The 27,233-nt window shown below is 38.3% G+C and overlaps 3 protein-coding genes across 11 annotated transcripts; 2 read left to right on the top strand and 1 right to left on the bottom strand.

Annotated features, from left to right (window-relative positions):
* The first annotated feature begins 959 nt into the window (after positions 1-959).
* On the top strand, positions 960-8,490 carry rab41 (RAB41, member RAS oncogene family). Of its 5 annotated transcripts, XR_007138304.1 has the most exons (9): positions 960-1,166; positions 2,221-2,279; positions 2,794-2,847; positions 3,270-3,375; positions 4,436-4,547; positions 4,922-5,015; positions 5,349-5,442; positions 6,182-6,248; positions 6,562-8,490. XR_007138304.1 is itself a non-coding variant. In XM_027135445.2 (8 exons), the coding sequence occupies exons 1-8, from the start codon at positions 1,088-1,090 to the stop codon at positions 6,624-6,626; spliced, it is 636 nt and encodes a 211-aa protein (XP_026991246.1). In that variant the 5' UTR covers positions 960-1,087; the 3' UTR covers positions 6,627-8,490. The 5 variants fall into 5 exon arrangements, 4 of the variants coding, with proteins under 4 accessions (XP_026991246.1, XP_026991245.1, XP_026991244.1 ...); XM_027135445.2 differs by lacking the exon at positions 4,922-5,015; XM_027135444.2 differs by lacking the exons at positions 3,270-3,375; positions 4,922-5,015 and adding an exon at positions 4,005-4,110.
* Positions 8,491-8,841: 351 nt separating this feature from the next.
* On the top strand, positions 8,842-13,538 carry stard14 (START domain containing 14). Its single transcript, XM_027135441.2, has 6 exons — positions 8,842-9,472; positions 9,821-9,968; positions 10,400-10,503; positions 10,673-10,790; positions 11,233-11,285; positions 12,229-13,538. The coding sequence occupies exons 1-6, from the start codon at positions 9,287-9,289 to the stop codon at positions 12,433-12,435; spliced, it is 816 nt and encodes a 271-aa protein (XP_026991242.1). The 5' UTR covers positions 8,842-9,286; the 3' UTR covers positions 12,436-13,538.
* Positions 13,539-16,795: 3,257 nt separating this feature from the next.
* Positions 16,796-25,431, bottom strand: pdzd11 (PDZ domain containing 11). Of its 5 annotated transcripts, XR_007138341.1 has the most exons (8): positions 25,192-25,346; positions 24,547-24,647; positions 24,317-24,457; positions 23,601-23,699; positions 18,713-18,773; positions 18,395-18,577; positions 18,105-18,234; positions 16,796-17,997 (listed from the first exon to the last, which is right to left on the bottom strand). XR_007138341.1 is itself a non-coding variant. In XM_027136094.2 (6 exons), the coding sequence occupies exons 2-6, from the start codon at positions 24,637-24,639 to the stop codon at positions 18,543-18,545; spliced, it is 429 nt and encodes a 142-aa protein (XP_026991895.1). In that variant the 5' UTR covers positions 24,640-24,647; positions 25,192-25,346; the 3' UTR covers positions 16,796-18,542. The 5 variants fall into 5 exon arrangements, 2 of the variants coding, with proteins under 2 accessions (XP_026991895.1, XP_026991898.1); XR_003438977.2 differs by having other exon boundaries at positions 16,796-18,234; XR_003438978.2 differs by having other exon boundaries at positions 18,105-18,577.
* Positions 25,432-27,233: the final 1,802 nt, after the last annotated feature.

The following is a 27,233-nucleotide window of genomic DNA, read 5'->3' on the forward strand; positions in this document are numbered from 1 at the left end:
GTGTTGCTTTCATACAAATGTATCAACACATAATTAAACCCAACTGTATGAAAAATGGACTTCAGCTGCTTATACCACAAGGCTGTTGAATGCTTGGTTTTAGTTGGTTAAAGTTCCAGGCAGGTCTTGACCACATGGACAGTTCCATATCAATTCAATTCATATTTATTTGTATAGCACTTTTAACAATGCACATTGCCACAAAGCAGCAAAAAGAAATACATAAATTACTCAAAAAATACAAAATTTCACTTCACCAAGTTAATAGAGATAACAGACTGATAACAATAAGATACCACTGTTATGTCAGTGTCACTGCTGACTGAGAACGAAACACTACCTAAACAATATATGTTCAGAGGTGGCTGCAGAGACTGTAGTAGTGGTAGATCTGGGAAAGCACTCACTTGTGCAGGACATGCCAGGACCAAGGTAGAAAAAATGCAATTTGTACAATGCACTGTATAGAATACAACCAGTAATTACTATATATAACAACAAAATGCACATATTTTGGTGTACATAATATATGCTACACGACTGACATTTGCAGACACTTGTCCACCACAACCATACATCCAGTTTGAAATGTAGTCTCATTTTGCTGTTATAATAACCACCAATCTTTTGGGAAGGCTTTCCACTAGATTGTGTTAGTGGGGATCTTTCATTCCAAACCTTGGTACACTATGTCTTCATGAACCATGATTTGTGCACAGGGTTCCTCTTATACTGAAACAGATTTGGGCCTTTAGATTCAGTGATGGGGATCTTAACGCTACAGCATACAAACATGCAACTTTTTGGCAGAAGCTCCACACATGGATGTGATGGTCAGGTGTCTAAATGTAATAGTGTATAATTAAAGTATCTAATATGTTTTTGTTTCAATCCTATGAAACAAACAGCAGTTTATGCACATTGAAAAGTGCACGTGTATTTCAATCATTGGTCACTACGCGGCGCTAAATCAAACCGAAAACATCGAGTGGCTAACAGGCTCCTGCTGCTGCTGGAGTGTACAGTGTCCTTCGCCTGCACAGTGAATCACGTCTTGTATAGTCGCTGTCTATTTGGTTTGATAAATATGTCTACTACCACCGGCGGCGGAGAGTTCGGCAATCCTCTGCGAAAGTTCAAGCTCGTCTTTTTGGGCGAGCAGAGCGGTGAGTGGCCTCTGAGACAAATATTCCCCGATGAAGTGCAGACACAGTGGTGATTAGACGGGCCGAGTGAGAGGATGCTCCTCCATCTGACAGCCGGGGCTAAATTAGCCAGTTAGCTAACTGGCTAGCTAGCTAGAGGCCTCATTGGTGGACATACATGGCGAAATATTTCCCTCTGAATAGTTAAACATCTTAAACAATGAATTATTACTCTTCATGAACAATAGTACGAGTCCGTTATAATATGTGATCACTTAGAAATTATGTCATCATTGCTTGTTGTGTTTAGTTTAGCTTCAACCCTGCCCACATAAGCTCGACATTTTCTTTAGCTAGGGCGTTAAAGCGTTAACGTTAAGCGTTAATAATAAACGGGTTATATGACTCCCTACTATATTTTAGCGAATACAACATTCCTATGTTGATCTCTGCGTTTACAGACAGTCTATTCGAAGCGAAGTCTTATTTCAGAGAGGTAACATAGGTGGCTAAACGCCGTCGCTAGCTTGCTACAGTCCTAGACAACGCCGATAGCTAACGCTAGTTAGCTAAATATCAGCCTGAAACGTTACTGAAAACACGATGCAGTCCCAAATTGTTTTTGTCCAAAATTGTATTATCCATATAATAAATACAGCGTCTAAATAGGTGCATTTGATAGATTTGGTTATTTATATGTAGCCAAGTTTAATTCAGTTATAACTAGTTGGCTACAGGTTATTGCTAAATCGTTAGCAATTAGCAGGCGTTCTGTCAACGCCTGTTTGTGACTAGCATGATTAGCTGTTTGGTTTAATCAGCGATGTGTCAGGTGTGCGGTTCAATTCATCTCCATTTTTATTGTCTTAATTTCGAAGCAACGTGACGGTATTAAAATCGCTCATACGTAGTTAGCATATCCTTTTTTTTATCCTTAGCTAGGATCTGACACCACCCATGTTGCCAACTCAGCGACTAGAGTTCACACAGTTCCTCTGAGCAATGACTACATCATGCCTTTGTTACATGATGTGTACGTGGATAAATGATGAATATGTTTTTCTTGCTTCTGCAGTTGGGAAGACTTCTCTAATCACCAGGTTTATGTATGACAGCTTCGATAACACCTACCAGGTACAACAGAAATCCACATTCATCACACTGTAAATAGTAAATAAATAAATAAATAAATAAATAAATAAACGGCATCATAATCAGTTGTTTGTGGTTTTGAGTTGATGAAAATCTTGTGGAAAGAATTGCTTGAATAATTACACGTATATGAGCAGACGTGTACTGATATTCAGTGTTCATACAATGTTAAGCAAATAACCTGAAATTTTGATGAATCATCATCAGGCATTATCTAAGAATTGAGATTATTTTCTCAGACCAGGATACACGATGCCTACTTCAGATTTTATTTATTATTATTATTATTTATTTTTTGAAGAAAGTGGTTTTTATGGTGCCTTTCAAATAGGACAAGATACACCCACCTAGGTAGCCTGTAGTAACAGTGTTATGATGAGTCCATGGTAACAGCACTGTATTTTTTAATAATGAATTATAAAATAGCATTGTGATATTAAACAACACAGCTGTAAGCAATTTTACTCAGTTCATTGATAATTGTTTCTTATTTTAGGCAACGATTGGTATTGACTTTCTATCAAAAACCATGTATCTAGAAGATCGTACGGTAAGCAGCTTTTATCCGTCATAATGTTCTAAATGCTTTCATAATTGTCACAATGTTGATTTTTTTTTTGTGGACGACTGACTGATTTCATTTACCTCCCCTGAATACCACAGAGACCTTTTTTGTGCTAACTATTTTCCAGAGGCTGCCTACGTTGTAATGTTTGAATGTTTTGAAAATGGCATGTTACAGCTTTACAGTTTTTAATATTCATCTTTTTAATGAAATATGCTGTGTAACAACACAGTAGAAGCGTTTTTGTTTTCATTATTTTTAAATGTACACGCATGTACCGCTTGTAAAACAGTCATTGTGTCATGTCATTTTGTTTGTCTTTCATTTTGGTTTGGTTGTGTTTTTGTCCACTCATGGCTGTTTGCCCAATGGGGTACTTGTGACCCGTGTTTCACGGATGCTGATAGATTCGGCTACAGTTGTGGGACACGGCAGGGCAGGAGCGCTTCCGTAGCCTCATCCCCAGCTACATTCGTGATTCAGCAGCTGCTGTGGTGGTCTATGATATAGCAAGTAGGTAGCTGTGGCTCCTGCTTCACCCCGTCATGATGCCTACAGCACATGGTGGAGTAGATTTGTGAGCTGGCTGAGGGTCAATGGCACTCACATAGCTTTGAGTATGCTGGACCACTCACAATGTCTCTCTGAGCGACTCTAGAAAAAAGTTTTGATATTTAATGCACAATGATGGTAGTCTAATTGAATTCAGCATCCAACAGAGTAGGCAGAGGAAAAAAGGCACTTATTTAGCAGAGGGGAAAAAAACAAAAAACATTAGGTGCATTTCACAGCAAAAACCACACACCCAGATGGTGTTCATGCATGACGAAGCAGAGTGTCCAGCATTACTTCAGCACAGAGAGTGCCGTTTGTAAATCGCCTGGCCATGAGCAGGAATGCAGAAATTCACCACTGAAATTTTAACTGCTTGTTTGCATGGAATGATTCCTCTTAACATCTTGACATCTTCTAGATTCACTGAACTGTGCCTCTGTCCCAGTTTTAAAGATTGGTTTTCTCTGGTTTCTGAGATTTTGACCCTTCTTTTTAACCAAGCTTTCTTCCAATCTGTACTGTTGACTGAATTCTCATTTATTTCACTGCTTCTATTCTCTGCTGCATGCTGTTGACTGGACCTTTAGGTTCGGCTGCAGCTGTGGGACACTGCAGGGCAGGAGCGCTTTCGTAGCCTCATCCCCAGCTACATCCGTGACTCCACTATCGCTGTAGTGGTGTATGACATCACCAGTGAGTCAGAGCCACTCATTTGATCAGCAGTGCTCTGTATTGCTAAGCTAGCAACTAGTGTCAGAATTAGTGTTGTATTAATATTAAAGCATCACTTGTAATATTCTACACAAACTACAGCTTTTTCAGATTACATGCTTTGACCTTAACTGCGTTTCACTGTTTGCTCAACTTTTATGCTAATAATCTACTTAAAGTCTGCTTTCTCTGTTTGCTCTAAAAGCTTGCGTTAGCGTCTTCTCTCTTTGTGCAATGACTAATCAAAGCTAAAACGACTGGCTCGTTTCACCACAGCTGAACTGAAAATGTTATTTCCGTCCTGTAGATCTCAATTCCTTCCAGCAAACCTCAAAATGGATAGATGATGTCAGAACAGAGAGAGGAAGTGATGTCATTATCATGTTGGTTGGCAACAAAACAGACTTGGCTGATAAAAGGTATGGCACTGATGAAAATGATTGAACTATTTTGTTGCACTGTTTTGTAACAGACCTCCATGAGAAAATCCTCACACCTCTCGGCCTCCAGCTACAAAGACTTCTTTTCCTTTTTTAATTGCATGTCACATGTATTCAGTGTCTCATTTCATTTTAATTGCTCCTTTTGCTTTTTACGATTTTGTTGCAGCTCCTTTTCATCATCAACTTTGGAGTAACTTTTAATCTTTTTGGTCGTTCTAAAAAGTTTTTTTCTTCAATGTGACATTTTGATTTGATTTATTTTGATTCCCTTTTATCACTTTTGTCTTTCCATTCTCCATTATGATTTGAACCATTTCCTCACCCTGTCCCTTTACACTGGACTATGGCAGGCAAGTTTCAGTAGAAGCTGCAGAGAAAAAAGCACGGGAGCTCAATGTGATGTACATAGAGACCAGCGCCAAGGCTGGTTATAACGTCAAGCAGGTGGGTCTTTACAGCACAGGTGTGTAGACAGGAGCTGATTGTGTTCTTCACCTTCCCAAAAGAACTTTAATATCCGTTGTGGACTTCACCACACTTTTCATGAATGTGTTTCTGTATGAATGTTTATTGACCTTTTGATATTTTTCCTTGCCCGCACTGCTGTTTCTTTTAATTCTCAGCATATTATAGGAAAACTAATCTTTTCTTTTTTCCTCTTACTAATCTAAAGTAGAGTTTTTCTCTTTTTTTTCTCTCTCTTCTCTTTTCTTTGTTGTTGTTGGCATCTTTCCTTTTTCTGTTTATGTTCCACCCTCCCTGCTCGGACCTGAGCAGACAGATCACCACGGAGGAGGGCGAGCAGAGGGCTAAGGAACTGAATGTCATGTTCATTGAAACCAGTGCAAAAACTGGCTACAATGTCAAACAGGTATAGACTCAATGAGATGAGAACAGCCCAGCCCATCAGCCAACCCTTTCTACCACTACCTATCACTCGCTTTTGTTCTGCTGTCCCTTTCAGCCTCACCCAGTGCTTTTAGACACTTTCTCTACAGTTCATATGCAAACCGGCTGAACTAAGGGTTACCGCTGAGTCTGCTTTGCTGTTGCTTGTGGGTTTTGCTTTGTTTTTCTTGCCCTGAGGGTCTCTGCATGTTAGTACAGCATGCTGCCATTTCCATGATTTGATTTACCCCATAAAACACAATGAAACTAAGCATTTCCTTAGTAGTCAGGATCTTTAGATCATGTAGCCATTATAATTATTTGATCCTATTGAAATGTGCTTTTTGTTTTCTCCCCTAATTTTAATATACAAATTATTTTGAGTTAAGAAAAGGATCTTTGGTTTAGAGCTAGGAGAGGGAAGATCAAAATCAGTCATCTTGCTGTGTGGGGCGATGCACGTGTTTAAAGCATTAATAAAAAGACACGTTGCCAGTGGGAATACATGTTTATAATAACATGATAATGACAGTGAGCAAAACATCAGTACACGAGTTAGAGCAAAAGAATTATACTTAACTTTAGTGGAAGTTTTATCTTTTATCGTGTACAGCACAGTTGTGCTGCTCTGTGCATTAAAATATTGCAAGGAAGTTTTTAGTAGTTAGTTTTTTATTTCAACTGCATTAAAGTGGACTTAAAGAATTTCACTCTTGTTATAGCTTTTTAGACGTGTTGCTGCAGCCTTGCCTGGGATGGATAGCGCACCAGAGAAAAGCAAGGAGGACAGTATCCTTTAAAATGCAAATGATGTACAGTAGATTGTATGTGCTCACATCGGATACCGTGGATATCTGTGCTCATAGCGTACAGAAATGTTTGTGGTTTAATCTCTGAGAATCTCATTATAGGTCTTAGCAAACATTTTAAACATCAAAACATGGTTTCAGTTTTTTTTTTTTGTTTGTTTTTTTAACAAACACAAAACTTTGCTCTATGTATAAGGTAATGTACCGACTGTTCATATTTTAAGACCTCTGTAGAGTTGCTCTCTGTGAACATGTGTACGATTTATTATCCCTCCTTAACTGCGTTCTCTCAGTGATTGATATCAAACTGGAGAAATCTCCAGAACTGCCGGTGACTGAGAGCAGCTGCTCATGCTAGTAACCGCTCCAGACTCACACCAGCTCGGCCTCCTCCCCACCAACAGCTTGTCTCTCAGTGGCCCTGCGCCATTAGTCAGAGCCTTTTATTTCCCCTTGACTCAGTGACTTTTCGGAGTAACCGTGTGGATGTGCTATTATTCTGTATTAAAACAGATTATCGAAAAATATATATGTTAAAGGAAAAACAGTAAAGAAATTTAAGCATAGGTTATACCCACATTGGATTCGTATCTATCCTGACTGCATGGCATTGTGTACGATTGCAGACTGACACGGCTCAATTGCTCTTGCACTTTTTTTTTGAGCATCAGTGCCGTCACACTCATTATTGTCAATTTGTTTCAGATTACCTAACTCACTCATGTCGACCAAGATCTTCATCTCATCACGCCTTGCTATTTCATTGTGGTGAACAGAAAGGCAAAGGCAATCTAAATAGCATTGACTATTGATGAAATTTAAACGTGTTACTAATGATTTATTTTTATTTTTAACATAATTATAGTTTTGACAGTTGTGTTTTTCATAAAACAGCAGAAGGGCCAGTTCTGACATGGATATCGAGGGACCTCTTCTAGCTCTAATTCTCACACAATATGTTAAAAAAAAAGAAAAAGAAAAAAAGTACAAAGAAAGTGAATACAACAAAAAGAATGAATGTTAATGAATTTGGTGTTATGGATCAGTACAATTAGAGTCTTTTGTTTCAGGGTATAGGTGTTGGCCAAAGAAGACTTTTAAATATGATAATTATTAGACATACCTCGGCATTCTGTTCAGACTCTAACACACTTTATTGGTAAATTGCATGGAATTGAAATGCTCCTACCTGGGTTGAAAAGCTGTGGATGTGTATTCAGACACTATTCTAGATACTTGGGTTCTTTACCAAACACCATGTATTACAATTACCCATTAACTCAAATTATGAAACCTAATTAACTGAAAGCAATGAATACCTAGATAATGAGTACCTGAATTGTTTCTTGTGAGTGAATTGCACACTAGTGGGTGTACTGAATTTTAGCAGCTGCATCTGGTGCCTGTTCTCACTGTGCTCTTTTTTGCCTTGTGTTCAGTAAACCAGTGCAGGACCAGCATGCTATCTGAGGGTGCTTTAAACAGGACAAAGCACCAAATCACAACATTGTGGTTTGGAGAGACCTGCTGATTTGCATAAAGCTGCAGAGGTTTCTGTTGACTATATGAAGCTTTTTTTCCCTTATGCACAGCTATCGCTTAGTGTAGAAAAACGTCCTGAAGAGTTTGATCATGTGTTGCTAATGCTCGTTTTGAGACTGTTGGTTTTATATGTTAATTTATTTATCTCACTAAGAACAGAAAATGTGTCGTGTGCTTGGTCTAAATGGCAGTTATTAAACACTTGGGAAACAGTCAGTTGATTTATGGCTTGCATTTCTGCTTTGGTGACTGTATCACAGAGACCTGGTCGTGTAGTTTTCTCTTCACTATGCTCATTCTCTCTCGGTTGTATGCTCTGTGTGTAGTTTTAAGGATCTAGCCAGACTGGATCTCTAGATGTGTACATGCACTTAAATGTACATTCTTTGACAGCACCACTACACAGCAAGCTTGTTTTGAAATATTAGCATTTGACATTGTTTCGATATGTAAGTATTTAGTTACAAGAAACATCTCCTGAACAGCTGTACACTTATTGTCACTGATTGAATACTCCGCTGTGTGCTATTCTGAAGTGTTCGTCTATTTGGAATATGCTGTCTTACTAGTGTTTAGCAAAATTTATGTGGAAAAATTGCATTATCTGCTGTAAAAAAAAATAAATTCAATAAAACACTGAAGTGTATCACATGAAATAAAGATATTTCACCAAGCGTTAATCTTGATCAAATGTGTGTTTGTTTGTTTGTTTGTGTGTGTTCAGACACAAAAAGAGGAATAGGAGAAAGTCTCTTCTAGTGAAAATGAATGTTACAGGCTATCAGCTATAATAAAATGTCTACATAGTGAACCATCTATAACATGATACAGACTGTGTACCTGTTCTTTAAAGGTAACGTTAAGGTAAGAAAGTCTTTTAGGTTTCTAAAAGCAAAGAATCTGTACCAGTGCCATCTACATTGGTGCCATCTACATCCCTGATCATCACAGCTGATCACCTGGACTTCAATCAGTTTCGGTTAAACACATCAGTGCCGTTCACAGCTCTTAAGAGTCGACTCATCTTATTGATTCACATCAGAACCGTAAACAATAGGGTTAATCGACAAGTGCCAGTATCACTGACTACACCCGCTCACGACCAAAACTCCGTAGACACGCCTTAAATAAGAAGGAAGTGAGAGGAGACCGCAGTTTACCTATAAAAGCGACGCAGTACGACACAGACTCATTAAAGTGTTCAACAGGATTAGTTAGATACAGTAGTATGTGCGCGTGCTGCGGCTAACAGGTTACACCTGTACTAATCCCGGAAGTCGTGCGTTCTGGGCGCTTTGGTGCGGAACTGAAGACCACACTCAGGTTTTAGAGCAGGAATTTTCACTCAATGACGCGGTTTGACACGTGTTTCTTTTCTGGCTCTGTCTGAAACGGTTTAAAAGAGGAACTTCATTAAAAGTCTTACAAAGATATTTTCGTGAGACTGGACAATTTAGGTAAGTTTTAGCCATAGCCATGTCTCTGGGCTCAGATATTATCCCAGGTGAGGCGCTTTTCTCTGACTTCCGGAGACAGTGTCTGGAGACGGAGAACTGGGTGAACAAGTACAATAAGAACGGAATGGAGGTTTGGGTCGAAGTGCCTCCTGTCTCCAACTCCCTCCAAGGGAAAACCAGCTACTCCAGAGTGCATAAGGTCAAGGTGAGGGCTGACTTGTTATAGATCCCTAGTGTGGAAACGCTTAGATTAACCTTCAGACTCATAGTAGATCCTTTTTTTTCTTTCTTTCTTTTTTTTTAATATATATAAATTCTATTGGAGATATTAGTCGAAAATGAGAACTTTTACACCTTATTATAATGTCAAGTTATTTCAGTTTATAATGGTTGAGGCACACGGTACAAATGGGTCTAACGAGCATCAGTGTAGGCATAAGTTTTTGTACAACAGAATTTGACACTTGGGAAATGTTGCTTCAAATTTCATTTGTATCATTTGAAAAATTAATTGTGTGTGTGACGGATTCTTTATTGTTTGTCTTTCATGTAGTGTAAAATTACAGTAAATGATGTATCTGCTGCTACAATGTATGATGTTCTTCACGACAACATCTATCGGAAAACGTGGGACCCTGCAATGCTCGAGAGCTTTGAAATTGCACGTCTGGCTCCCAATGCTGATGTGGGCTACTATTCATGTGAGTCTTCACACACAAGTCAATTTATCACTCGCGGTATAAGTACAGGTACATGACTTCACTTCGCACTACAGTCAAACATGTGAGGACTGGACTGAAGTCTCAAACAATACAGAACAGATTAAAAGTTTTGTAAAATGCTTTGCCACTGTATACGAAGTCAGAGAGGTTCTGCAGCAGGTTACAGACCGAAATATTGCTAAAAATGTCGTTTCGATTACTAAATGGTGTATTAGGTAGTGTTTCTGGTTAGTGCCTTGCAAAAAATGCCTATTATTATTTTAGTTTACATAGTAGCTGTAGTAGTGTAAAGGCTGCTTTGATTACATCAAGTTATCAGTTCTCCGTTTTGAACTCAAGGATCCTCTACTAAAGCATTAGGAGTTCAGGCTTATATTAAAGTTTTTGAGCATTTTACATTTGATCCACAGGGCTCTGTCCTAAACCACTGAAAAACCGTGACGTGGTTACCGTCCGCTCTTGGCGGGCTTCTGAAGATGAATACATAATTGTCAACTTCTCTGTCAAGCATCCGGTATGTTGACCTATAAGCCAATACTTTAAACTTTAATGCTGGTGTTATATTGATACATTGTCCAATAAGAATGTAGCTGCTGACGATTTAATTTGTTTCATTACAGTTCTGTATACTATTGTTAGTGTTTTCCAGAATGGTGGTTCATGCTTATTCTTGTTTATTCTAGAAATACCCTCCACGTAAAGAGTTGGTGAGAGCCGTCTCTATTATGACGGGCTACATGATGAAACCAACAGGGCCAAACAGCTGCTCCTTCATTTATCTCTCACAAGCAGATCCTAAAGGTACCAAACATAACATGTTCACTTTGCCAATATAAAGAAATTTGTGTATGAGTGTAAAGAAATGTCCAAATGATAGTATATTGTGCTTATTAAAGTAGTTATGTGTTTTATGTCAGCAAACAATGTTATTAAATGTCACTACAAAAGAAAAAGTACTTTGTAAGGAAAAAGGCTATTTAGCAAATTATCTATGATGAAAACATGAATGAGGCACATAAAACTGTATTCTGTAAGAGTATTTTAGCACTTTCACAAAAAAATTATTTAATACGTACCTACTACATACGTCCACTACTGTATTATGTTACCTAAATGTTTTGTCTAAAAAGTTGATACGGTGTTGTATCAGAAACCAAGCTTCTGAGCTAACAGTGATCAGTGTTTTGAACTGTTTAGCCCACTACTATTGACCATGTGTCTTAACGGTAATATCTTTGAACAGGTTCTCTTCCTAAGTGGGCAGTAAATAAGGCAACTCAGGTCCTAGCACCCAGAGTAAGTACATTATATTTGATTAAATTTAGATTTAATTTCATATGATTGGTGTAATGTGGTGTTTTTCTCTGTAGTTTCTTCCGTCCAGCGCTGCTGGTATACAAATCTGATTAATCTTAATTCTGATCCTAATGATCGAATGTTTCTGGTTTAATAGCCATTTTTGTAATTCCCAATGAGATCAGACATTTTCTTATTTCCCTGTAGAGTGTGGGCTCTGAGTTCATTAGCTAAATATCACTAAATAATGTCATCTGAGCATGACTAGTGATGGATCTGACTGTAATTTGTAGTGTAGAGACATTTCACAATATCCTAAAATGAATGACTCAAATTGGTCTACATGAGAACACGTGCAGAATCACCTAGAAACTCACCGATACAAATTCTGAGGGCTGCTGTATCCATAGAGACCCATATCAAATTCTTGTCAAGTGTGTTTCTAAAACTTCTGCAGAATCAAGCTGAACCTGCCAGTCTGGTTTCTAAGCATTGGTTACTGCATTGCTGCTGCCATCTAAAACTATGTAGACCAAAGTACATATTTTGTTTTTGGAGATTATATGATGTTCAGTCATGGTTCACAATCTTATTAATAGACCAGGAGCTAACATGTGAAATGAAAGCTACTGTGGATTTTGACATTTGTTGTTTTGTCTTTTGATACATTCTTATATGCATCATGACTAGCCTCTAATCAGGCGTTACACGTAATGAGTGAAATATTTGTCAGCTGAAATTAGTCAACCTATCCCCCCAACAAAACGATACTAAAGAAAAAATTTCCAATCCATGTGTGTAAAACGAGGCCTGAAAAGCAGGATTCCAGTGTCATAGGTCTTACTCAGCCTTGTAAGTAAACAGAAAGGACTAGTGTTCATTGTGTTGATGTGTTGATACTCCTGCTACATTCTCAGTCACTCCCTTGTACGTCAATCTGCAGGTTATGAAAAGTGTGTATAAGGCAGGTCAAAACTACGCTGCCTGGAAGGCTCAGAACTCTCCAGATCATAAGCCATGGCTCTACCCTATCCAGAGTGAACTGCCCATGATGAACCCAGCTGAGCTGAGCATCCAGCGTGCAGACTCGCTGGAGAATGTGGATGAGACCGCAACTCGTGATGCTGTGGAGAATGAGGATAGCAGCTGAAGGACACCACAATAAGATGAATAAATGGACACTACACACCAATTTCTATTATGTAATTTGTGTTGTTCTTGTGTACTTGTTCCCATTATTTTTAAGATAAGGAGTAGTTATAGGCACTGTGGTCTATATCTTAGGCACAAAATGAAGCTGAGCTTACTACATTTTTTTTTTTTTTTTTTACATAATGCAAACAAATGCAGAATCATATGAAGGCTGGTCAAAAGTGGCAAATTGTCTACCCTTTTATAAATCGAAAAGAAAAGGCGAGCTGAAAGTTTGTTTTTTTGGGGGTGGGGGGTGGTGGTTTGGGGGGCTGTTCTCTGCCTAATGTAACTTTATTGCAAATGAAGGAAAGCGAACACTTGACCTCTTCAGTAAAGGTAAATTTATTCTTTCATGTAAGGTTATTTCATCTAATTAAATTATAAAGTGTTATGGACGTTTTTATTTATTTCTCTTTAGCTGATTTAAAACTTGAACACTGCGAAATAGTGCAGAGGTTATGTGGACTGATGAAGGGTCTCTTTAATCGTTTAGAAATTAGTTTGTACACCTCGTCTTGAGACTGTATTTGGTTGAAACAGAGAACTTGATTTTACATAACTATCCAAGCAAGCTTAGTAATTAGTGTTTAATTACTGTGTCTGTATATGTCAAAATATGACTTAAGTTTGTATTATACCAGATTTATTTATTACTTTCATAAGTTTCCAAACCTAGGGATTGTAATATACACAGATCTGTTTCTGCTGTAACGAATTAATTAGCAACGTAGCTGATAAATTCATTCTTACATATGTTAATGTATAAACATGTGCCAAGCATGAGGTGAGGGTTAAACTGACAACGCTGGTTTATAGAAATGCAATGTTTATGCTAACAGTGTTGTCCCTAGATATTGTTCTGTTTTCTTACTGGAACAGGTTCTAACCTATGTGACAGATGATCTGTACGCAGACCAGGGATGGATGTGGAGAATATATTACCAAAGACGTCATAGGATACTCTTCCTCATTGCTGTTTTTTTGTTTTGTTTTTTTTAACAATGTTCTCATTCTAAATATTTGAACAAGGATATTTAAAATAAAGAATTTCATCATTTATCAAGTCTTTATTTGTCACACAAAAAGTCTATAAACATACAATCTCTGAAACACTAAAACATAAAGCAAGAAAACACACTACAGGAGAGCACACATGACTTACTGAACAGTTATACATGTAGGGATGAGTTTGTCAGTTAATGCCAGGTACAAAAAAAAAAAAAAACCTGAACTGTGTTTTTTTTTTTTTAATATATCAAGAGTTACCATACAATGTAAAGTGCAAAATCCAAGCCATAGACAAGCATTCTGGATTTGACCACTGTATTTCTGAATGAATCTATCATTATAATAGATATCAGTTATATGTGCTGTGATTATTGTAGTTAAGATAAAGTTAAGGTTTTATCTTTCAGTAGTAAAAATTCAATCAGCAGGATATTAAGTTAAAAATTTATGGTGAGTGAAAATCATTTTATTATAATAAGGAATAGGAGATAATACAGAGGAGTTATATAATCCCCTATAGCGTATAGCCACATAATATATAGTAGTATATCCATACATCAGCACAATCAATACAGAGAGTATGAATAAATCTGCAAATCATAACATCCATTAGCTAAATCAGAAGTATCAAACTCCAGTCCCAGGGGCCCACACAAAGGAGCGTAGCAGCCATATGGAAAGTCAGGGGGGACCGAAAACCACAACACAGTGACTAAATGCATAGCCTTGTCACTACTGGAAAGTAAATGAATAGCTTTTATTGTAGAAATGCTACACGGAGTCCTATTGTTGTCATTAACTGTAAGCTAATAACCAAAGCATGAACTCACAATAGCCTAATTATTCATAAATAATAAACATGATATTCAAATCTCTGCAGAACTGGTAAAAATAATCAGTGATCTACTGTTGCCTCGTGTTTCTTTTGGTATTGTGCAGCGTTTGACAATAGTGACCACAATATTATGATGGACATGCAAAATACTCTTAGTTAATAGACTTACACTTTACTCTGCTAGAATTATTGGAGATACTTTAAAGATTAAAACAGAACAATATATTGTTTGATAGTTCTGTATTTAGTTGCAACTCCATTCATGTTACAGTCTCTAGGACACGTGAACTACAAACAATGTTGTGCTTCACTATTACACTATATCACAGAATTATATTTATTGCTTCATACAGATTAAGCAGCAATGAAAACTGAAGGACTGCGTTTCATATATGCAGTGTTTAGCCCATTTGAATCGAACCCTTGTGTATTTTCCTCTTTGGTATGGTTCTTTTAAGCAGGTGACAAAAACTAAAATATGAGCAAGGTGTGATTATTGTGGGGGGAAATGGGCTGAATCACACCAAAGGCAATTTAATAAGAAATTTATTTCTGCTTTAATTCACTCTATCAGAATTCCAGTGTGACAAATGTTAGATACAGAAACTTGACTGCCCCTTTCAATAGTGCAGACAATGTCAAGACATTAACCAGAAAGTTCAAACCTGGTCAATACAGTAACATACAGCAGGATATCTCCAAAGTTGCAACAAAACAGCTTAAAGACAACAAAGTTAAAGTATTAGAGTTGCAATCAAAAAACCCCACCTGAATACCAAGGAGGCCCACAGACTTGACTGACTTACATCAGTTTGTTTAAGAAGGAATGAGCAAAAATTCTGTTAACGCATTGTGAGCAGCTGGTGCTAGACTAGCCAGGTCATTCAACTTACTCCATGTTAAGCAATTAAAATGGCAAATGACAAAATGTTAACAAAACTATTTGACCCACTGATATAGTAATATAGTACATAAAAACTAAAACAAATCTCTCTCTCTGTTAGCAAAAATTTTGAAATTACTTCTTTATAGAAATAATGATCACACAAACTGTGGAGTTGTGAATCACTGAGCTTAAATATCTTTAGCTGAGGTGTAAGCAAACATTTGACAACTTTTTAATTACTGTATTTCTGACCGATGAACAAAAGGTGTGAATTTTCAGCTGCACCTGCCAGCAGACATCATTTTATTTACTTTTCAGTTTGCTTAATTAATAAATGTGGCAGAAAAACATACAAATAAACCTAAACAAATAAAAGTCTGATTCAAGGTTTATGTGTAAAAACTTCCCATAGTCACTGCTATTTAAGCAGTTTAACCCTGTGGAATGCTCAGTGTACATGTATACTAGTAAACATACAGTGGTGTGAAAAGTATTGGCCCCCTTCCTGATTTTTTTCTTTTTTTGCATGTTTGTCACACTTTAATGTTTCAGATCATCAAACACAGTAAGCACAAAGATAATACAGTAAACACAACATGCAGTTTTGCCAGAAAACATCTTGATGATCCCCAAGACTTTTGGGAAAATACTCTGTGGACTGACAAGACAGAACTTTTTTTTGAAGGAGTGTGTCCCATTACATCTGGCGTAAAAGTAACACTGGTGGAAGTGTGATGGTCTGGGGCTGTTTTGCTGCTTCAGGACCTGGAAGACCTGCTGTGATAAACGTAACCATGAATTCTGCTGTCTACCAAAAGATCCTGAAGGACAGTGTGTGGCCATCTGTTTGTGACCTCAAGCTGAAGCGAACTTGGTTTCTGCAGCAGGACAATGATCCAAAACACACCAGCAACTCCACCTCTGAATGGCTGAAGAAAAACAAAATTAAGACTTTGGAATGGCCTAATCAAAGTCCTCACCTGAATCCTATTGAGATGCTGTGGCATCACCTTAAAAAAGGCGGTTCATGCTCGATAAACCCTCCAATGTGGTTGAATTACACCAATTCTGCAAAGATGAGTGGACAAAAATTCCTCCACAGCACTGACTCATTAAAAGTTATCGCAAACACTTGATTGCAGTTCTTGCTGCTAAACGCAGCCCAACCAGTTATTAGGTTTAGGGGCAAGCACTTTTTCACACAGGGCCATGTAGGTTTGTTTTCCCTTAATTTATTGTATGTTGTGTTTACTCGTGTTATATTTAACAAATATATAAATTTGTTTGATGATCTGAAACATTAAAGTGTGACAAACGTGCAAAAAAATAAATAATCAGGAAGGGGGCCAACACTTTCACACCACTGTGACTTCCTTTACTGAGAGTAGCAGTAGATGTATAGATTAGTAGTATTTTCTATAAATAAAAAGAGTTATTATTGGACTAGAGTGCAGTAATGCTGCTAACCCATTACAGAGGAATGTGGGCTAACTTGCTGTTGTACTGCTGTATAACACTGAAAGAAACTAACCAGGTCATGGAACTTTCCTATTATATAATAATCACACATTGAACCTTTGCCAAATGTCTTAGACATGGCATGTTTTTTATGCAAATAGAGGCTTTATATTACTTGACAGACAAGCTATATCACATAGATATCATTTAGTCACAAATGTGTAAACAAATGGCTTGCTTGTGTGATAGCATGGGAGAATAATACACATTTGAAAGCATCCCCATGTGTCTGCAATTCCCCTGGACTCTTACAGAAAGTTGTGTTCCCTCTCCAAATGTAAAATTCAGCGTATGACGGCCTCTGAGATTAGCTGGTTAATAGCTAAAGACATTGCTAAACTCTAGAAGGCTGCGGGCCTCCCAGACTGGAGTCTGACAAATCTGTTTTAAGTTAAAACACACAGTCCTCTCTGAAAGTATTGAAATGGAAACCTCATTTGGGTTCAAGATCCAAAAATGAATATGAGAATGTCATATTTATTTCCTGATTACACCTAGATGTATTTAACAACATTTGATTGGAAACCTACCACAAAAGCAAAGAAGCTGAGATTACAAGGCTGGAAATACTTTGGTGATGCCAGTGGGTTGCTGGCTTGAAGTAGTTACTGCAAGTAAGGGATAAGTAAGCAAAGATTAAGTGTTATTTACTAGCTGTCCCAATACGTCTGCTCACTCAGAAAATGGGTGATTTGTTGTTAAAGTGACAAAGTTGCCAAGTTGTTTAAGAAATCTAGATCAGGGAGTTTAATGGTGAAATTCAGAATTACCATATCAAATTTTGATCTCAAACCCAAATGTTTTATTTAAAAAAATAAATAAATAAATTGGCCTTGCTGCTCCAATACTTTCCAAGTGGACTCCATAACACAGTTAAACCACAAGGCCAAACGTATGTGCAGGCCTGACCATTGCACCCTTATATGCTTGCTGAAGGTCCCAGTGAAACACCATGGGAAGTAATATAGTGTTGATTCTCTGTTGGCTACTTTGAAGATTTTCCCACTGTGTTCTGGAGCACGGCTGTGGGGATTTGTGTTAGCCATCCTTCAGCAACTGGAGCATTAATAAGGCTGGACAGTGTCAGTAAGCAGGAATGTTTGGTGTGCAGTCTGCTTTTCAATTCATCCCAAAGGTGTTCAGTGTGGTTGAGCTGAGGGATCTGTGCAGGCCATTCCAATTCTTCCCCTCCAACCTTGACAAATCATCTCTTTATGGACCCCAAACTGTGCACAGGACATTGCCATGCAGGAACAGGTCTGGACTAGGTCCTTTAGAGCCATTAAAGAGTGTTTCGTTAATACGACTACAATTTACAAATATATCTACTACAATTATGCACTTCAAACTTTGTGGCAACAGTTTGGGAAAGACTTACGTAAGGGTGTTAAGGGCAGTTGTTCACAAACAGTTGGCCATGTAGTTTAATTGTGTTAGACAGTGCAAAAATCAGAATCAGTGCAATCTTTATGGTGTTGTTTCTTTCCTGTATCAGATATAGATTCTTGCTTGCATGGGAAAGTAACAAAAGCAATATATTAGTAGTAGAAGGAAATGTGAGGTAGTGTATATGTGACGACTCTCTAAACTGGGTTTGCAAAGATAAAAAAAAAAAAGTTAGGTAAATTCTTTGAATTTCCCCAGGCATATATGCTAATATTTTCATACCTCTGATAGCACATAAATGATGAATGCAGAATTAGTGAAAGAAAACAGCTAGGATGCTGATGGTGCATTGCATATTCCCCAACTCCTCAGTAATCCAGGGCCAGTAGGACACACCGCAAAACGTCAATCTTCGGCACGTCTCTGCCACCTAGTGTACGGTCCTCTCCTTCTGTCTCTGGTAATCTAACATGCAGGATGAAGCACACTGATAAACTGGAAAAAACCCTACCGGAAACTATGCAATCTGTATCTTTCACATTAGTTTTTAAGAGAGCAATATCACCGGAATAATAATGCAATAGCAATGAGAGAACTTACTGTAAGGGAAATAGCGCACTCTCATCACAATTTCTCTGGCTGTCTTCAAAATCTCCACAGCCTAAAGCATAAACAATGATTCAATCATTGTGTGCTAAAGTTACCTAAACTATATGAATCATAAAAATTCACCAAACACAGCTATACTTTGTTTCCTCACTGCCCCATGCATCCATGATATAGTGCAAAAGGGGAGGCTTTTTAAATAGTGTAGAGAAAAAGTCCTCATGTCCCATTGCTGACTAAAAAAACCCCAAATAACAACCAAAAGAAATCCCCTTGTTAAATTGGTGAATCTGACTGGTCTGAATGCTTCAATAAATTATCTAAAACAGCATTAGTCACTTGACTTGTGGATATGGGCTTATAGAGAGAATCAACTACAGGGACGTAATCATTACTCCAGTTTGCATCAGGCTGATTTAGACCATCAATTATTGTTATATAACAGCATGCACTGTTGTGTTTTATTCTTTACTTATTTATCCATTGATATTCATACGCTCAATCTAATACATTATTCCTACTATAGTAAATTCTTAGACGCTAACAAGACAGGTTGTTGCAAAATTCTTATTTGTGTTTATATAATAAACTGTTTTGATAGACTCATTCCTTAAACGTTACATAGACCTTCTCTAAGTCTTAAGCAGACTTGCTCTCTTGGGTATGCTTTCTATTTTCTCTGTAAAATAAAGGCTGCCCTTTGTGTCTGAGTGAGGATGTGAGTAAGAGGGAGAGTGTAATCAGACAGAGTAAGTGAGAGGCTTTATCAAAAACTTTAATGTTAATTGTATGTAAAACTATAAAATTAAAATGTGCAGCATGTTGCTGAATTACTGCTAAGACTTTCTCATGTAAGAGGAATAACAATTCACACTGTGCTCATATATAAAAAAAATTTGATATATCCAGTGGGTACGGAAAGTATTCAGACCCTTTAATTTTTCACTCTTTGTTTCATTGCAGCCATTTGCTAAAATAAAAAAGTTCATTTTATTTTATTTTATTGTACACTCAGCACCCCTTCTTGACAGAAAAAAACCAGACATGTAGAAATTTTTGCAAATTTATTAAAAAAGAAAAACTGAAATATCACAGTCATAAATATTCGGACCCTTTGTTCAGTATTGAGTAGAAGCACCTTTTTGAGCTAGTACAGCCATGAGTCTTGTTGAGAATGATGCAACAAGTATTTCACACCTGGATTTGGGGATCCTCTGCCAGTCTTTCTTGCAGATCCTTTCCAGTTCCGTCAGGTTGGATGGTGAACGTTGGTGTACAGCCATTTTCAGGTCTCTCCAGAGATGCTCAATTGGGTTTAGGTCAGGGCTCTGGCTGGGCCAGTCAAGAATGGTCACAGAGTTGCTCCGAAGCCACTCCTTTGTTATTTTAGCTGTATGCTTAGGGTCATTGTCTTGTTGGAAGGTGAACCTTCGGCCTTGACTGAGGTCCTGAACACCCTGGAAGAGATTTTTCCCCCAGGATATCTCTGTACTTGGCCGCATTCATCTTTCCTTCAATTGCAACCAGTCGTCCTGTCCCTGCAGCTGAAAAACACCCCCATAGCATGATGCTGCCACCACCATGTTTTACTGTTGGGATTGTATTGGGCAGGTGATGAGCAGTGCCTGGTTTTCTCCACACATACCGATTAGAATTAACACCAAAAAGTTCAATCTTGGTCTCATCAGATAAGAGGATCTTATTTCTCAGTCTGGGAGTCCTTCATGTGTTTTTTTGGCAAACTCTATGCGGGCTTTCATACATCTTGCACTGAGGAGAGGCTTCCATCGGGCCACTCTGCAGTAGAGCCTCGACTGGTGGAGGGCTGCAGTGATAGTTGTCTTTCTCCCATCTCCCTACTGCATCTCTGGAGCTCAGCCACAGTGATCTTTGGGTTCTTCTTTACCTCTCTCACCAAGGCTCTTCTCGATTGCTCAGTTTGGCTGGACGGCCAGGTCTAGGAAGAGTTCTGGTTGTCCCAAACTTCTTCCATTTAAGGGTTATGGAGGCCACTGTGCTCTTAGGAACCTTGACTGCTTCAGAAATTCTTTTGTAAGCTTGGCCAGATCAAGTCAAGTCAAGTCAAGAAGCTTTTATTGTCATTTCAACCATATATAGCTGTTGCAGTACACAGTGAAATGAGACATTTCTCCAGGATCAGGGTGCTACATAAAACAAAGACAGGGCTAAGGACATGTAAGTAGTCTTAGCCACATAAAGTGCAACTGTGCAACCTGGTGCAAACAGTGCAGGACAAGACAAACAAGACAGTGCAGGACAAAAACACAGTGCAGACATAAAGTTACAAGACAATACAAAAAGTACAAAAAATGCAATACACAAAAGACAATAAACTGTAACAGAAACAGCGCCGGCCGACCAGTGTAGATACTGAATGTTCAAACAATATTTCGTGCAGTAACATTAGAATGAACACAGTTTCTTTGCAGCAGGTCCTTTGGATAATATATAGAGTTGTGCAAAAAAAACAGCAAATGACTGAAATATTGTATAGTATGTGCGTAATGGCTGAGATATTGTCCAATATGTGCAAAAACAGCAGAAGTGTGTGCAAAACAGTGTGTGTGTTTTGTGGTCTATGCAGTCCATACAGATGATGTGTGTGTATGTTGTGCTCAGTATAGTACAGTTCAGTTATTGAGAAGTCTGATGGCTTGTGGGAAGAAACTGTTACACAGTCCGGTCGTGAGGGCCTGAATGCTTCGGTACCTTTTTCCAGACGGCAGGAGGGTGAAGAGTGTGTGTGAGGGGTGTGTAGGGTCATCGACAATGCTGTTGGCTTTGCGGATGCAGCATGTGGTGTAAGTGTCCATGATAGAGGGAAGAGAGACCCCAACGATCTTCTCCGCTGTCCTCACTATCCGCTGCAGGGTTTTGCGATCCGAGATCGTACAGTTCCCAAACCAGACAGTGATGCAGCTGCTCAGGATGCTCTCAATGGTCCCTCTGTAGAACATGGTCAGGATGGGCGGAGGGAGATGTGCCTTTCTCAGCCTGCTGGGCTTTCTTGGTGATGGCGCTGGTGTTGAGTGACCAGGTGAGGTTCTCCGCTAGATGAACACCAAGAAATTTGGTGCTCTTGATTCGGTGCTCTTGTCTACAGATGATCCGTCGATGTTCAGCGGAGAGTATTCGTTCTGTGCTCTCCTGAAGTTCACAACCATCTCTTTAGTTTTGTCCACATTCAGAGAAAGGTTGTTGGCTCTACACCAGGCAGTTAGTTATTGCACCTCCTCCCTGTATGCTGACTCGTCGTTCTTGTTGATGAGACCCACCACAGTCGTGTCATCGGCGAACTTAATAATATGATTCGATCTGTGCATTGCTGCACAGTCGTGAGTCAGCAGAGTGAACAGCAGTGGACTCAGTGGTTCAGTGTGGTGGTGCTGGAGATGCAGTTCCCGATCCAGACTGACAGGTCTCCCAGTCAGGAAGTCCAGGATCCAGTTGCAGAGGGAGGTGTTTATTCCCAGCAGGCTCAGCTTCCCAATCAGGTGCTGAGGGATGATTGTATTGAATGCTGAACTAAAGTCTATGAACAGCATTCGTACATAAGTGTCTTTATTGTCCAGATGGGTGAGGGCTAAGTGGACGGCTGTGGTAATGGCATCGTCTGTGGAGCAGTTTGGACGATACGCGAACTGTAGGGTGTCCAGTGAGGGTGGTAGCTGGGTCTTGATGTGCCTCATGACAAGCTTCTTGAAACACTTCATAACTATGCGTGTGAGTGCAACGGGATGATAGTCATTGAGGCAAGACACTGTAGACTTCTTTGAGACAGGAACGATGGTGGTAGTTTTGAGGCACGTAGGAACAACGGCGCTGCTCAGGGAAATGTTGAAGATGTCCGTAAAGACATCCGCTAGCTGTTCTGCACATTCTCTGAGCACCCTGCCAGGAATGTGGTCGTCGGGACGAGGGATGGTCTTCCTTGGCTACATTGTTCTGTACCTCGAACCGAGCGTAGAACTCGTTCAACGCGTCTGGGAGGGAGGCGTCGCTATCACAAGCAGGTGAAGCTGTCTTGTAGTTTGTGATCGCCTGTATGCCCTGCCACATGCGCCGGGTGTCTGCGCTGTCCTGGAAGTGGCTGTGGATTGTCTGGGCATGTGTACGCTTTGCCTCTCTGATGGCTCGAGAGTTTGGCCCTTGCTGTTCTTAGGGCCACCCTGTCCCCTGTTCTGAAGGCTAGGTCCCTAGTCCTCAGCAGAGCACGCACATTAGCAGTCATCCATGGCTTCTGGTTGGAGCGTGTAGTGATGGTCTTGGAGACGGTCACGTCATCAATGCACTTGCCGATGTAACTGGTCACTGCTGACGTGTACTCCTCCTCACTCCTCCGTTGGTCTCAGCCTCCCTGAAGATATTCCAGTGCCTTGCCACAATTCTGTCTCCGAGCTCCTTGTAACCTTTTGTATCCTTCGACCTCATGATTCTCATTTGCTCTGACATGCACTGTGAGCTGTAAGGTCTTATTATAGACATGTGTGTGCCTTTCCTAATCAAGTCCAATCAGTTTAATTAAACACAGCTGGACTCCAATGAAGGAGTAGAACCATCTCGAGGAGGATCAGAAGAAATGGACAGCATGCGAGTTAAATACAAGTGTCACAGCAAAGGGTCTGAATACTTATGACCATGTGATATTTCAGTTTTTCTTTTTTAATAAATTTGCAAAAATTTCTAGGTCTGTTTTTTTCTGTCAAGAAGGGGTGCTGAGTGTACATTAATGAGAAATAAAACGAACTTTTTTGATTTTAGCAAATGGCTGCAATGAAACAAAGAGTGAAAAATTTAAAGGGGTCTGTATACTTTCCGTACCCACTGTATATAAACATCGCATGTGGTTGAAAAAGTTCACCTTTGAGTGTTCTATATCCTGAAAGTCCACTTCATTAACTGATAGCACCTGATCTCCTTCCTGAAGTCCTGCCCTGTGAGCATCCGAATCCGGCACCACCTAATAAACACAAAAGGAGAAATTACTAAACAATGCATGCAGTCTTATTCTTACAATTTCATTGATTCAGTTTTTATTTTATTTTCATTTATCATCATAACTTAAAGATACAATACTTTTCTAATACAATTAAACAATAGTTTCTTTAGTAGAATGAAATCAAGGAATTGAGGTTAATATCCATGTGTTCTTTTCAGATACATCTTTATTGCAAATTTGGTGTAACAGTGCTATAGTGGATTTGCTGTTAATAATTCACTGATGCCTGTCGTTCATAAAATAATATATTATAATTATCCCCCCAGATAATTAGCAACGATCTCAGAACCTGTGAGCTTCATATTTAGAGCCATGCCTTCATTGGCAATGATAACATAGCTGATTATGATTTGATTGTTTTTTTTTTTTTTAAAAGACAGTAAGAGTCAGTAAGTGTCTATCTGGAGAAATTAATATGCTCTGGTGTGTTAATTGTCCAGAAAGCTTCACAATTATAAGTCTATCACTTTTCTTTTAAACAACAGCCCTTAACCGATCTATCTGTCCAAATCATTATAAAGGTGACAAGAAATAAACATTTTAGCTTGATGAAAGCAGTATTAGCAGCTATGGCTCACCTTTGAAATAAAGATACCAAGCTGAGAAGCTTTACCACCTCGAATATTGAAGCCCAGCTGTGCTCCTGGAGGCTTCTTTAAGATGATGGTGCGTGGTAGGAACTGGCTAAGTTCATTATTATAATCAGGGTGATTTATCCGCTAAGAAAAAAGATAAAGGACATTAAAAAGACATGTAATTCAATAGGAGTTGAATATATAGTTACAAATGTATAGACTAGGAGTGTTACATCCTGAGGAGGAATCCATGTAGGTGGATTTTCATAGGAGGGCAGAAAAACAACAGGCAGCTGATAGTCATCATAAGGGATTTTCTGATCCATCTGTCATGCTTAAAAGAGGTCAAATAAATGGATAAATAAATAAATTAAAACATCCAAAACATTACAGACTATCACAAAGACACGAGAACAACACAGTTAGATCAATAGACAGTCAAATAGTCAAAACAGACAGTTTAATATGTATTACAATAATGCTGGTGCAGGCAAACTGCATAACCACAATGTGGCTACAACTGCAATGAAAGGTAAGTAAACAATCAGGTAAATAAATACATAAATAAATAAATACATAAATCTCTCTCCTATAAAATTTAACAAATACATCTATATCCTACTCTACAATAGTGCACTGTGAAGCTTTACTCGTAAAGGAGTCATGTTTATATGTGTATGTTAACGTTTATACTCATTTCTATTACTTTGCCTTAGCTTAGCTTAGCTTAGCCTGTTAGCTTAACTACCACAGGAAGAAATGAACTCCGATGTTTATAACCTTCCAAGAAATATGGAATATTCCTACAATTTAAAACTGGATTTGAAACAAGAGAATTCCGAAATTGTTACCTATTTATTTTCCACTTATTAACTCACCAAACTGTCTGGAAGTCTGTTGTCTTCTTCTTCGCTTATTTCCGCTTTCTCTTCTTCTGCTACTCTTTCGTCTGCAGCACACGTGGTTTACCGCCGTCTACTGAATTACTACTGACAAATCCGTACTGGGGCGCTCAGTACACTCATACAGTATCTTTAACTGAGCGCCTTCTGCTTTTTTTTTAAACCAAAACCAGCTTGTAAACAAGAACTGTCATGTTGAAAAGAAAGAAAAAACAGTTGTTCATGTAGCATCAGGGTCCCGGAGGAACGTTGTTGTGTTTCATTATGTACTGCGTCCAAATATGTGGTTGAAATGACAACAGAAGCTTCTTTTCTTGACTTGTCTTGGCTTGACAACAGGGAAAATAATGTTATTGTAAAACAATAAACGTATATATTATAGGCTTAATAAAACAGTTTTAACATTAATGGGTGTTTAAAATATGGAATATGTTGGTGTATTTTTTTTATAGCTGTTTTATACCCTTCTGTGTCTTAGCATTATTAGCACTGTCATCCATATGATCTATATTTAAAACAATATAAAAATAATAAACAATATTATTAAGACTTAATTATTGATATTGATACATAAATATATAGACTAAAAGGCAGGTTGTTTAGCTCTTGGTGTGGAAGACAATGCAGCACTATACTCAAGTTGAATTGGAAATTATTGGAAATTAAATAAAGGCTCTTCTAAACTTGTGGTTAAATGAAGCTCTGGTACTGTCATCCAGAAAGGTGAGCAGGCCTTATATAAAATACAGTTGTTTTGTTTTAGAAGGCTATTGCAACAATATCTGCAATGAGTTGATAATCTAGTAGTTACAGCCTTCTTTCTGTCATTCTGTTTTCATTGTGTAACTAAATTACATGTTCATTTTATGTAATCCAGAAGAGATGGTGGTGAAAGGTTACCTCTCAAACCTGTCAGGTTACATGTGATTTATGATTGATTTTGTGTCATTGTGTATAGGCTAATTGTTAGCCTATAAACAATTGTAAATCTTTTTTTTTCTGTTGCACAATGCATCAGACCCAAGCACAAAAAATTATCAGAATGAGATACAAGATCAGAATGAGACACACAAATAAAGAAGAAGCAATATTTAACATATTTAAAAATGCAATGAAAATACTGACATAGAAGTCAGTTGAATAACGAACAGAATGAAGCTGAATGATGAACATATAATGACAAACAAGTCATTCAAACACAAGCAAAAGTGGGAAAATCTAATTCTGTCTAAATACCATGCCAAAATTGATCCTTATCCATGAAGCAACCTCAATATAGACAGCAGTGGAGATTGCACTAAGACAGACCTGGGATTCAGTGTGGCTCATTTTAGCAGAAATCTCTTTGTTCAGCCAAACTCAAAAAGACTGGATTCAGACAAGGATTGGCAGTCAAGAAAGACAGCAAACAAACCAGCCTATTGGAATTACATACATTTCATACATGTTCAACCTCCTTTCAACCTGTCAGCTCATTTTTTTTCCAGCCTGTCCTCTTGTCTAGCCTTTGTCTAATAACATTTCAGCGTATATAGCACTCATTGCACCCATATTCTCTAGGTATTTTGTTTAACATTTATTTTGTGGTCCTCTTCTTTCATATTCTCTAGTGATGAATGTACTCTATGCCATGTACTTATCGTACTATATCCTACTCTACAATGATGCAGTGTGAGGCCTTACTTGTAAAGAAGTGTTGTTTCTTTTATGTACCTTACCATGATAAATGTTTATACTGATTTTTATTACTTTTTTATGTCCTCTCTACTGTATTCAGCTTGGCAAAAAATTACCCCTTTAGTTCCTTACTGGTTTTGGCTTTTTTTCAGTGAATTTCACTGACTTAATTTGACTTATTTTATTGTCTATACTACCTCAAAATCACTTGCTGCTGTCAGTCTGAGAAGCTTCTAGCTTTTCTACTGATTTTCTATTTCTTTAGATCAATTTTTAAGATTTCCTACAACAGTTGATTTAATGTGTTTAACAGATATGTGTTATACTGCTGGCAAAGTTCC

This window comes from Tachysurus fulvidraco, chromosome 17 (genome assembly GCF_022655615.1).
Source record: "Tachysurus fulvidraco isolate hzauxx_2018 chromosome 17, HZAU_PFXX_2.0, whole genome shotgun sequence".
NCBI lineage: Eukaryota > Metazoa > Chordata > Actinopteri > Siluriformes > Bagridae > Tachysurus > Tachysurus fulvidraco.